This window comes from Phaethon lepturus, unplaced genomic scaffold (genome assembly GCF_000687285.1).
Source record: "Phaethon lepturus isolate BGI_N335 unplaced genomic scaffold, ASM68728v1 scaffold20965, whole genome shotgun sequence".
Lineage (NCBI taxonomy): Eukaryota > Metazoa > Chordata > Aves > Phaethontiformes > Phaethontidae > Phaethon > Phaethon lepturus.
In genome coordinates this window covers 363-12,893 of record NW_010542896.1, presented here as the reverse complement: position 1 = coordinate 12,893, position 12,531 = coordinate 363, and the positions used below count along the sequence as shown (strand labels likewise).

At 43.6% G+C, this 12,531-nt stretch overlaps 1 protein-coding gene across 1 annotated transcript; it reads right to left on the bottom strand.

The window, feature by feature from the left end:
* Positions 1-3,965: 3,965 nt before the first annotated feature.
* Positions 3,966-5,084, bottom strand: LOC104621660 (C3a anaphylatoxin chemotactic receptor-like). The gene has a single exon (XM_010288197.1). The coding sequence runs from the start codon at positions 5,082-5,084 to the stop codon at positions 3,966-3,968; it is 1,119 nt and encodes a 372-aa protein (XP_010286499.1).
* Positions 5,085-12,531: the final 7,447 nt, after the last annotated feature.

Below are 12,531 nucleotides of genomic sequence, written 5' to 3'. Positions count from 1 at the left end.
CTCTTTCCCGTCAAGGTGGCCGGTGAATCTGTTGTATTGGCTACTGGAGTGAGAGAGCCTAGTGGACCCTGGGAGCCTGTAGTTATGTTGTTTCGTAAATGTTGTAAAGGTCAGGGGGCTAAAGGGACACTGGAGGGGTGATCTTAGCTCTGTGAACTTTCTCGCACCAGCAGGAAAAGCAAGAAAAGAAGTAGGATTCCCAAGTACAAAGAGAGGGTAATCCCTGAGGTAGGGAGAGCTGAGCTGAGCTGGGAGGAGGGTAGACCTGAGTTTGGAGAAAGGAGAATGTAGCAGAAATGGTATTTCAGCAGAGAAGTTGTGTTTCAGAATGCAGTGCCATCTGTGAGGATGGAGAGAGGTTTTGAGGGAATCCTGACCTATTTTCTATGCTGCCTTTTGCAGTCTCCAGGTGAAGCCTACATACCCATCAGGTAAAAGAAGCAGTCAGGGGTGTCACATGTGATTCAGCAAATTCTGTTCCCCAGAGCTTTTAATTTCACCCCCTACCCCTTCAAGCCCTTCTTCAAAATATGTAGTGAGGCTCTTGCATATGCAAATTTGTTCCGTTGTTATTTGGCCCTCTGCCCCTCATATTTCTTTGGAGATTGTCCTTGCTTGGGGTTTGAGAGTGCCAGCAACAGCAGTCCTGTTGCATAGGTGCAAATTCTCAGTCAGTGGTTCCTACTTTGTGAATGGGCTAATGGTGGGAAGAGGAAGCTGCTGCTTAGAGCAGAGGTGAATTAGGGGACTTCTGGTTAAGGTGCTGGACCCTCTGGTCAGGCAACTGGGAGGCCCTTACAAGTCTTTGTAAGAGGTGCATTAGAAGAGAGAGGATGAAGTGGGGCAGATTTTTAAACCGAACAGCCGAAGAGCGTAGTGTAAAAGGGAGGAGGGTAAGTCAGAAGACCCCTTGCAGTTCAGCTGGGGAGATGATGGAATCTAGTGTAAATCCCAAAGGATGAGTTCTGTCAGCACTTGTAAATCAAGAAAGGTGGAAAAGGTACAGGAGCAGGAGTGAGTGTCGAGATGCCTCCTCCCCAAAGCTGTGTCCTGCCCCTTTTTTCCGGTATGTCTCTGTTCTGTCAAACCTCTTGTTTCCTCTTAATATTTTGTAAAGCCTCCCCCTAGCCCTTATTCCCTGTTTACCAGTGAAGGGAACCAAGATGGAAATACCATGGCTGCTTGACAGAGCTGGAGCAGGGGAGATAATAACTTCTACTCTGACTGCAGGAAGGTGGGGAACTAACATTGCTTTTTAAATTTGCTGTAGGGATAAACAAGTTGTTTCTTTGTCAGGGAAGTGGACAGAGTCTCATTGTATTTGGGGGGGGACATTTCTGTTGTTTTTTTTTTTTTTTTTCCCCCCTCTCTTTTTTAAGTGTGTGTTGGGGGGGAGTTCATCATTGAGTGTTTCCAAGAGAAATGAGGAATCCCAGACAACTTCAACATGGAGTCAGCCGTTATCTCTGCTGCCTCAGGTTGGGAATGATACATCTTGGAAGCATGTGTGATGGGTTTCTGTGGAAAGTGGTACCAGAGACAACCATGAGAGACAGCCTCTGGTAGGTGCCAGTTAGTGCTTTGCAGAGGATGTTACTGAGAGCCGGCCCTGTGGAAGTCTGAAAACACCATCGGAAGAAAAATAAACCAAGATGGCTCCTTCTGCGTATCCAAGTGCTCCTCATTTGAATATTTGCCTCATTTGCATATTAAGTTCTGTCTCATTTGCATATGTAAATACATGCCGGTCAGTGTGCAAATTAGCCTCGTTCCTCTGCCCCTGAAATAAATGTGTTGTTAGTGCGTGGGAAGGCATTGGGTGGGCAGCATGGAGCTCTGCAGGGTGTGGAGGGGAGGGATGCCAGCCTGTCACGGAGAGGAGAGGGGTCCATGCAGGCCCCTCCAGTGTGGTGTGGTCCCCCATGCTTTGTGTCAGTGGTCAGGGAGAGAGGAGCGTGGTCTCACGAGTTTATTTTTGTGCATGCTTTCTTAATAAAAAGAAAAAGTGAATGTTTATGGTTTAACTCTTTTGGTTCCAGTATTGACTTTTTTTTCAGCGGCGCCCGTCAGGTGGGCTCAGTTTCCACCTGCTTACCTTAGAAACAGAATTTGGGTGTGGACATTGCTAAATTAACAGTCCACACCTATATGGACTTAGAGAATGAGACTTTTTAGGATGTCAGTAGAAAGAGTCGAAAGTTCTCACGTGGCTGTACGCAGGGCACTCAGATCAGTGAGTCTTTCAACTTGTGCTCCCCAGAAAGGCAAAGTGAAAACTATACCAGTACTTAGTGGCTGTTTGTCATACCATTTGCTGACCATACTCCTTTACAGAATCACAGAATCATTAAGGTTGGAAAAGACCTTTAAGATCATCAAGTCCAACCATCAACCCAACATTACCAAGTCCACTAAACCATGTCCTGAAGCACCACGTCCACACTTTTTTGAACACTTCCAGTCATGGTGACTCTACCACCTCCCTGGGCCGCCTGTTCCAATGCTTGACCACTCGGTGAAGAAGTTTTTCCTAATATCCAATCTAAACCTCCCCTGGCGCAACTTGGGGCCATTTCCTCTCGTTCTATCACTAGTTACTTGGGAGAAGAGACCAACACCCACGTCGCCACAACCCCCTTTCAGGTAGTTGTAAAAAGCCGTAAGATCTCCCCTCAGCTTCCCCTTCTCCAGACTGAACAACCCCCATTCCCTCAGCTGCTCCTCATAAGACCTGTGCTCCAGACCCCTCACCAGCTTTGTTGCCCTTCTTTGGACTCACTTGAGCACCTCAACATCCTTCTTGTAGTGAGGGGCCCAAAACTGAACACAGGATTTGAGGTGTGGCCTCACCAGTGCAAAAGACTATGGAAAGACTAACACAAAAAGCAGATTTTAAACCACTTCCTTAAGAGTACCTAGTAAACATACTTCTGCTTTTCAGGAGCAGGGAACATTCGAGCTTTGGAAACACCCCTAAATAGCCTGACTGGACAAAATTTTTGTTTTCCTCTACCAGAAAGATGAGGAGCACACTCATACTTCCATAAGAAGCACACCTCTTTTGTAGAGAGCAAGACATGACTGTGTCCCATCTTCTTGGGGTCAGACTAGAGGTTCTCACTTCTCAATTCCAAGGTTTTACCAAATGTCTGATAGTCCAGCAGCCACCTAATTTGGTTCATCAATGACCAGTTGCTCAAATTCTGCTGGTGTGCCATCTTAAAATGCATTTGGATAGTTTTGGGCTACTTCTTAAAAGGAAGAATTGGGACTCTGGTGGTGGAGGGAGTGTTGGGGAGACAGTGAGTGAGTGCATGCTAATGAACATAGCTACAGCATGTGCTTTGGACCAGTTATTTCTGTACAGTGATGTATTTGCCACGACAAAGAAATATCTTGGGCATCTACCAGGCCATGAAAGTCAGTTCAGTGCAGCTGACTGGGGCACTGCTATAAGGAAATGTAGTACTATCCTCTAGGTATATCTTCAGGGAAAAAAAAAAAACCCTCAGAACCCAAGTATAGTCAAAGGAGAGGAAAGATGGGATGACAGATTCCAAGGAGAGAGAGCAAAGTCAGTTTCATCTGCAGTTTATCAGAGACAGGAGATGTAGAACATAGACATATGCAAATAACTAGGCATTCTCATCTAGCAATTCAGTGGTTAAACTACATGATCCCACCACAAATCATTCTGCAAGCCTGCTTTCTTCTTTAAAGGTTAAAGTACTCTGTCTCCTTTACCAGACTCTTCCCTCAGATTATTACTCTTGGTAATTCTAATTTTCCATCTCTCTAGAGTAGGATATAAAGGGGGTTAACTGTTCTGATCTGAACCACCTCAGTGACCTGTGTGTGGATCTGCAGATTAATCAAGTGTGTTAGAGAAAAGAAAGCTGTTAAGTGGAGAGTGACGTTCAGGGCCATAGCACACGCTTTCTACAGTGGCGGTCGGAAGTCCTGCATTACACAGTGCTGCTAACGTCCTTCTCTGTTGAAGTCTTGCTTTTGTCAAGGGAGTATGGGGTCGAGCGTGTTGGTTCCTCAGCAAAGGCACCTTCCAAGATTCCTTGCGCTGATTGCCGTGCCTTTGCCCTGAAGTCCCGTCCCACAAAAACATAGAGCAGGGGGTTGATGCAGCTGTTGGCATATGCAAGTGCTGTAGAGAGGTGATCCCATAGGATCAATGACTCCATCCGTCCTGTTCCAAGAGTAGGTACAAGGGACAGAATCCCAACTACATGGTATGGAGCCCAGCAGATGAAGAACGCAGCTACCATGAGCACAACTGTTCGCAGCATCCTGATGCGTGGCTTGTGAAACTGATTCCCATACATTCTGAAAGCAATAAGGGCATAGCAAACTGCCATTATGCCAAAGGGGAGTATAAAGCCAAAGACAGCCCTAGTGATGTTTATTACCACTAATGCAAGGGATACAGAATAATCACCTTCATAGAAATTTCCCCATGAGTCATTACCGTTGTAGGCTAAAGGTGAGTATTTTTCCAGTAACTCATTTACAGAACCATCCATATAATCTAGCATTTCGTCATCTCCAAAGTCATATCCACACTCAGTTTTGTCATCATGAGCACTAGTCTTACGGTAGTAAAAGACAGGACAACAGAAAATGAAGGCCAGGATCCAAATGCCACTGCATATTAGTGATATAAATTTCACTGTTCGATGATTTTGACACCAGACAGGTTTCATCACAAGGAGGCACCGGTCAATGCTGATGGCCATGAGCAGGAAGACGCTAGCAAACATGGTGAAGATTATGACTGATGGAATGACTTTGCAGAGGAACCAGCCATATGGCCAGTGTTCATGGAGGGCCAGGTGAACAATGGAGAATGGCAAGGACAAGCAGCACATGAAGTCAGCCACAGCAAGGTTTAGGAACCAGACAATGTTCACAGACCTTTTCATTTTCAGACCAGCTACCCAGATCACCAAGCCATTTCCTGGGATACCTATGATGAAAATGGTGATGAAGATAGCAATGGAGACAATGGATTCTGACGCATAATATGCAGCAACCTGTTCATGTGAACTGCTATTACCCAGGAGTTGAGGCATTCTGTAGCTATAAAAAAGAAAACAAATTAGTAGGCAATTCTGAGGAAAAGAGCCTGATCTTAATCCATTAGGCATTGATAGAATTGTTTATAAAATCCCTGTTAACTAAACCCTTGCTGAATCCATGAAGACAGTTGTGTTGCTGAAAGGTCCCCAAAAGCATTACAAGAACGCAAGAAAACTGCATACGTAAGACCTAAATACAGCCTGCAGAAGCAACTGAGGAGACATGAATAAGACTACCCAGACTGATTGTATTTTAACCTCTATTATGCCAGTACTTAAATGCCAGTCAGGGACTGTGGTATGCAGGACTAAATATCAGTATTATTAACAAAAAAAATCCAAATAATCATTTCTTGCATAACGTATAGTCTAAACATGGAGCAATGCATAAGTGTTAGAACCTCTTCACCAGAACAGTTGTAACAAACATTGTAATTTACCACTTTTTGGTAACAATTTCTAAGAGGCTTTTAGGTGAGAGTGACTTGCAAGCAAAGCTATGAAAGAAGGCAGCTGGGGGCTTAACAAAATTCTAACAAGTTTGTTCCATTTGTTTGTGATCTTGCTAATACATGCAGAAGTGACTTTTACAGGGACAATTGGAAAACAGTGCTGCAAGGGCTGAATCTTGCTGCCTCCCCATATAGCTACAGAAGAGGGCACAGAGAGGATAGAGAATCAAGGAATGTTGTAAAGATAGTCATACAAATCCTACTCCAAAGCAAACTGAAGGATGAATCAATATGAAGATACCGTCCACATTATGTTTCCAAGAGTGCTAAAAGGGCTGCTATGTGGTTATGAGGGTGGAAGCGGGAACTGGCAGAGGGAGAGAGGTCTTCAGGAGTGAAGTATAAGAAATTGCAAGTTGAAGAGGAAAGCAGAATTCTGCAGCTTATTATACCTACCCAAGTGAAGCAGATATTTTGATGTGTCAGGGAGCAAGAACCATCAGTCCTGTTTCGGGAGTGAGTGAAAAAAGAAACTCACATGACATTTTTAGGAACTGCTTTTTTCCTCTATGCGCATGTGTGTGCCAACTATGTTCTTTCATCCTGATGGAAAGGCTTAGAATGACTCATATTTGAAGTTGTAGATATGATCTACTGATAAAATAAACAAACAGTCAAACCAAAAGAAGCTGTCCCAACATTGTCAAAATAATACAATGCCCTGAGTCAAAGAATAACAGAAAGCAAGGGAATCATAGGCCCAGGCATATCCTTTACTATAGTTTCCATAAGACAACTGAATCAGATGTCTTGCCTGTTGGCATAACGCTGACATTTGCTTGATGTAATTCATAATTCCAAACCCTGCCATGCCACCATCAGGTGTCTCATCTGGTGTCTTGTAGCCACTTCCACGTTTTAATCAGATCAGCACATTCACCTACCTAAGCCCATTTCTGGGATTCTTATCAATCCAGATCTCTGCCCCAGCTTGAGACAGCTTAGTTCACCAAATACAGAACGCCATACTCAGCAAACCGTAACAGGTCATGTCAAAGGGATTTTAATATGATTTTTGACCTTTTTGGGTATTTAAAGTTTTGGGGGGTTTGGGGGGTTTTTTTTGTTTTTTAAAGAAGGAACTCAACTGATGACAAGTCAAAAGTGGTTAACTGAAATGCTGACAACACAAAATGTAGCAACACTATAAAAAGAAAAGACATCTAGGGCAAGGCATTTCCAAAGTGCAACAATAAGGTTCCCCTTCACCCCTCTCAATCTGGGAAATCAAGATTGCTTGCAGAAATGACAAAGTCGACATACACGAATCAGCCTCAGTATTTTGGTTTTGGTCTGAAAAATGAACGAGGATGGAGAGCAGAGTTCTGGTCCTGAGCATGTCTCTGTGAAACACAAGAAGGCTGCCTCCAACATAAAACCCATGAAACCAGAAACAGGAAGGCAGGCCAAGGCTGGGCTGTACCCCCAAGGCTGCCAGGAAAATTCCTCTAGCTGCACCTTATTCTCAGCTGCCAGCTTTCCTGGGGGACGACTCAGACCCAGACAGAAAGTGTTGATAGAAGGGTACTCCTATTGGCTCCTGTTGGCCAAGGGATGCGCAGCCTTTTCACCACCACATGACTTACTAGCTCTAGTCAAACTGTCCTTTGCAAGAAGGTCCTTCTCCACCAGATTGCCAGCTCTGATCCTCCCAGTTAAAACCTCTTCCCTGCAGGCAACCTTGACACAGTAAGCACTTTATCTTTAGTCCAGGCAGCTCACCCTGGACAGTGATGAGATGTTGTAGTCTCTCTCTCTATAGGTTTCCAGATCTACAAACCTTTTAAGCAGTTTGACTAGTGAAGTGTTTTGCACCTCAGCATAAAGGGCCTAATGATGTAGACACTCGAAGGAGATGGTGCAAGGATGGAAAAAATATATTTTTGTTACTTTCATAAAATAGTTACTGAGATCAGACCAGACCTTTGACTTGCAGCTTTGATGGTAATCCCAAATCACCACACTGCATTGTTTTCTTTTCTTCTGGATCTCTCTCTTCCCCTCATCATAAACAGACTGAGTTAGCTTAGAAAGGCTCTAATTCACAGAATCACTGAATAGTTGAAGTTAGAAGACTGTCTGGCGACTGTCTAGCCCAACCCCACTGCTCAAAGCAGGGTCAGCTAGAGAAGATTGCCCAGGACTATGTCCGGTTGGGTTTGAGTATCTCCATAGACTCCACAAACTCTCCAGGGAACCTGTTCCAGTGTTAACCACCCTCACAGTAAAAAACTGTTTTACTGTGTTCAGATGGAATTTCCTGTGTTTCAGTTTGTGCCCATTGCCTCTTGTCCTGTCACCACTGCGAAGAGTCTGTCTCCATCTACATTAACCACTCTCATCAGATAGATAAGATCCCCCCAACCCTTCTCTTCTCCAGGCTGAACAGTCCCAGCTCTCTCAGCCTCTCCTTGCATGACAGTTGTACCAGTCTCTTAATTACCTTAGTGGCTCTCCACAAATTTCATTCCACTATGTCCATGTCTCTCTAGCACTAGGGAGCCCAGAACTGGACCCAGCACTCTAGATGTGGCCTCATCAGTGCTGAGTAGAGGGGAAGGATCACTTCCCTTGACCCGCTGGCAACACTCCTAATCTAGCCCTGACAGCTATTGGCATTCTTTGCTGTGAGGATGCATTGCTAGCTTATGTTCAGCTTTTTGTCCACCAAGACCACAACATCATCATTCTCTGCAAAGCTGCCTTCCAGGTGGTCAGCCCCCAGCGTTTATTAGTGCATGGGGTTTTTCCTCCCCAGGTGCAGGACTTTGTACTTCTTGTTGAACTTCATGAGGTTCCTGTCTGCCCAGTTCTCCAGCATGTCCAGGTTCCTCTGACAGAGAAACCTGGTGCATCAGCCACTCCTACCAGTTTTCAGTCATCTGCAAACTTGTTCAGGGTGCATGTTACTTCATCATCCTGGTCATAATGAAGAGTTAAACACTACTGGGACCAGTGTCAACCACAGCCGGACACCATCAGTGACTGGTCTCCAGCTGGACTTAGTTATTCTGATCACCACCCTCTGAACACAGCAGTTCAGCCACTATTCAGTCCACTTCATTGTCCACTTATTTAGCCCATACTCCATCAGCTTGTCTATGAGGATGTTCATATTGAAGTTGATCTTGGTGTATAGACTCAACTGGCCACCACAACAAGTTGGCTAAAACCTTAATGCAAGTTACCATTTATAGTGCTGTTTCAGGTTCATTATTACAAAACCACACCAGTCTATCAGTTACTAAATAGTTACAGCCACATACATTTCTAAAAATGTGATCAGTATATTTACAAAAGCCTCTCTCCTGCAAGAGTATGCAGGTTGTCTCCAAAGCACTGGCAAGAACTGAGAATTCCACTTGTATTTCTTATTTCTACTACTTCTTCTGCAGTTCTACAAAGCTTTGCAGCCCCTCTCAGATCTCTCATTCGTTTCCCTGCAGGTGGAGTGACTAGATAGCTATGATTTTTCACAGACCATGAATGTTCCTTGTGTATATGGCAAATCCATCTTCCTAAAAAACTGTCCAAAACTCTCCCTATAAAGCTTAGCCATAACTAGCACAACTGTTTCTCTAGAAAGCATACTGCTGTCTGGTGGTCAGTCTTTGCTATATGCTTTGTTTTCATTGTCACAACCATGTACTTTGTTTCATAGGGACTCTCTAGTAACGTCAAGTATCTGCAAGGTTGCCCTGCACTGGTATTCTTCTTTAGAAAATCCACTGAATGACCCCAAGGTATTTTTGTACAGTGCTAAGTAAGCTCAGGCAAGCACAAGCTTTGGACACCAGGCAGAGACAAAGCTTGGCAAAACTGGTACATACATAGATCATACATAATTAAAAACTAGCTCTTCACAGTAACAGGTTCTCAGTACTGGGAACAGTGTTCAGGTTAGATGTTTTGCCAGGGCATTTTCAGTGAAGGAAGTACCATTTGAAATAATGTTTGGACTGTTTTGTAAAAATGTTCATCTTGGGATTAATCTTTAAGTCATCTAATCAATCATTCTGTAAGACTGGTTTCCCCTGTACCTTCTGTGCAGAGAAGGAAAATTCCAAACATTGGGACCATCCATTAAGTACATTACTGGACAATGCCCCATTTTTTTTCTTAACTAAGCAAAGCAAAAAGCAAAGCAAAAGACCAAATGATTTTTTGCGTGGTTTATTATCAGGCTACCTACAGATGATTGGCATGAACTGTGCATTTTACCCTACTTGTGTATACCTTTTTATTTGCACACCTCTTATGATTGAACATTGTGGAGTTCCAAGATTTCTGCTATCCCTTGGTCTTATTCATTGAAGATTTCTGTGTGGGAGGAATATGGATCCTCCACTGCTTTCATAGTCTGCTTTTAAATATGTTCTCCTTCAATATTTTAGCCTCACTGCTTAATCCTTTACAAAAAGTAATTAAAAAACGTTAGCTACTATTGGCAGTGCTTTGTATTTTCTTGGTCCAGAGATGCTTGTTTAAAAAAGATAGGAGAATGTTATGTCTTCTGCTGGTTCAGTCTCAATGGAATTGAAAGGGAGATGTATTCCTGTTGTCCTGGTGCTGCTTGTGCATCTTTTTTTACATGCCTTATAAAAGTTGGCCCTTTGCCACGCTCTTATCTTAGATGCTCTCATTCTAGAAGAACTGTAGGACGATTGTGGCATACTGAATGACAGCACAATAGAAAGGTGGGTGAAATTTAATATTGCTAATTGTGAATTATTGAATTTGGAAAAGCAACCATACGTATACATACAGAGTAATGTACTCTAGATAAGTTATTACCATTCAAACAAAAAACTTAGCATTCACTGCAGGAATTTCTATGAAAAATCATGTCAACACACAATGCTATTCAAAAGGTTAATATCACGGGAAGTATTCTTCTTGAATACTGAAAGCTGTGGTGATCCTTGATCTTAAAAACAATTATAGAATTAGAAGTTATACAGAAAGTGATGACTAGACAGCCATGGCTCAGAATGGCTTCTTTTGGTGGGCAAGAATACTTCACCTTGGGAAAGAGACATCTAAGTGGCAGTATGAGAGACCCATAGAGATGGTGACATACAAATTCTTATAGCACAAGAACTAGGAGGTATCAAATTAAATGATCAGGTAGAATTTTGTAAACAAAAAATTACACTTTTTCGTATTGCACAATTAGATTCATGGCTCCAGGGATGATATAGGTAACCAGAAGTATAAATAAGTTCAAAAAAAGTGATTTGATTAATCCATAGAAGCAAGGTCTATAAAATGCACTAAGTCTAACAAATGCACACCAAACCCCTGGCCCACAAAGCCCTCACACTACATATTGCTAGGCTGGTATACTAGGAAAGTGTAATTCTGTACTGGTTTATAGACTTTCTTTAAGTAGCTCTGTTCTTCTCCAAGGTTTACTTCTCATTAGCCTCTTTGCCTTAACTCCGCCAGTTTGGCAAGCAACATAACACTGCCATACTGCAAGCCAGGAGGCGGAGCCGCCTTTTAGAGCGTGGCACATATCTGCATTAAGCATCGGCTCCATGCGTTCCTACTAGTTCCTGTGCAGGCTGCATGAAAGGGTTCAAATCTCTCTTGCTGTCTGCCCCAGTGTGCAGCCTGGCAGGGAAGCCACACAGCAGGGGGTGCGCCTCTGCTCCCTGGGGCATCATGATCTGCCATAAAGCAGAGCCTGTCAGCCCCTCCCTCCCGCTGCAGGGAGGGAGAACAAGCTGGCAGAGGGGAAGAGGAGAAGGAAGCTGCGCATTTCATAGAATCATAGAATCAGATCAACACTCCCGCCCAGTTTGGTCTCATCTGCAAACTTACTGAGGGAGAACTCAACCCCCTCATCCAGATCATTGATAAAGATATTAAACAAGACTGGCCCCAAAACTGAGCCCTGGGGAACACCGCTTGTGACCGGCCACCAACTGGATTTAACTCCGTTCACCACAACTCTCTGGGCTTGGCCATCTTTGCTTTTTCACTCAGTGAAGAATACACCTGTCTAAGCCATGAGCCACCAGCTTCCCTAGGAGAATGCTGTGGGAGACAGGGTCAAGTAACTAGCAATAGGACAAGAGGAAATGGCCTCAAGCTGCGCCAGGGGAGGTTCAGATTGGATATTATGAAAAATTTCTTTACTGAGAGAGTGGTCAAGCATTGGCTGCCCAGGGAAGTGGTGGAGTCACCATCACTGGAGGCGTTCAAAAAATGTGTAGATGTGGCACTTCGGGACATGGTTTAGTGGGCTTGATGGTCTTGGGTTGACGGTTGGACTCTATGATCTTAGAGGTCCTTTCCAATCTTAATGATTCTATGACTCTAGGAGAGCTGGTTTGACTGCTATGAATGAGGTTCGTTACTAGTGTGTTCCACTTATCTCTGGAAACAGCAAGAAACAAATTTCCAGATACCATTTCAGCTCTCACTGCATTAACTAACACTATTCCCTACTGGCAAAAAAAAAAAAAAAAAAAAAATTCCTCAAACTTACTGCTGTTTCATTCACTTTTTGCTTTACTCTCAGCAAGGAACTGTGCTCACTGTCTTCCATTGACAGTTTAAATTACTTCTTAACACAATTAGCCCGTGCTATGCCCACCCCTGGCTCTGTGGACAAACATAACTTTGTTCGTAACTTTTTTTACGCCTTTTCTTCCAGTTTTCCGAGCAAACATTTAGTACTTTTAGAGACTCAGCCACAGGCTACTGCATAGCAGTGCACCTCCAACACCAGTCTTCACCGTGAAGTCACTATTACAAAAACAGCAGTTTAAATGCTACTAACCCTTCTCTTATTTGATAACTAAACTAGTATCTACACACTTATTTTGGCCACATCTCTGGGAAGTCACACTCCTGAAACTAACCTTTATACAGCAGGCATTTTCACCACTTCTAGCTGCAAAACTTGTAATGGTTTGTGC

What these genes read in the sequence shown, in the direction of transcription:
- LOC104621660 (XM_010288197.1), bottom strand. Translation starts at nt 5,084, where the DNA reads ATGCCTCAACTCCTGGGTAATAGCAGTTCACATGAACAGGTTGCTGCA.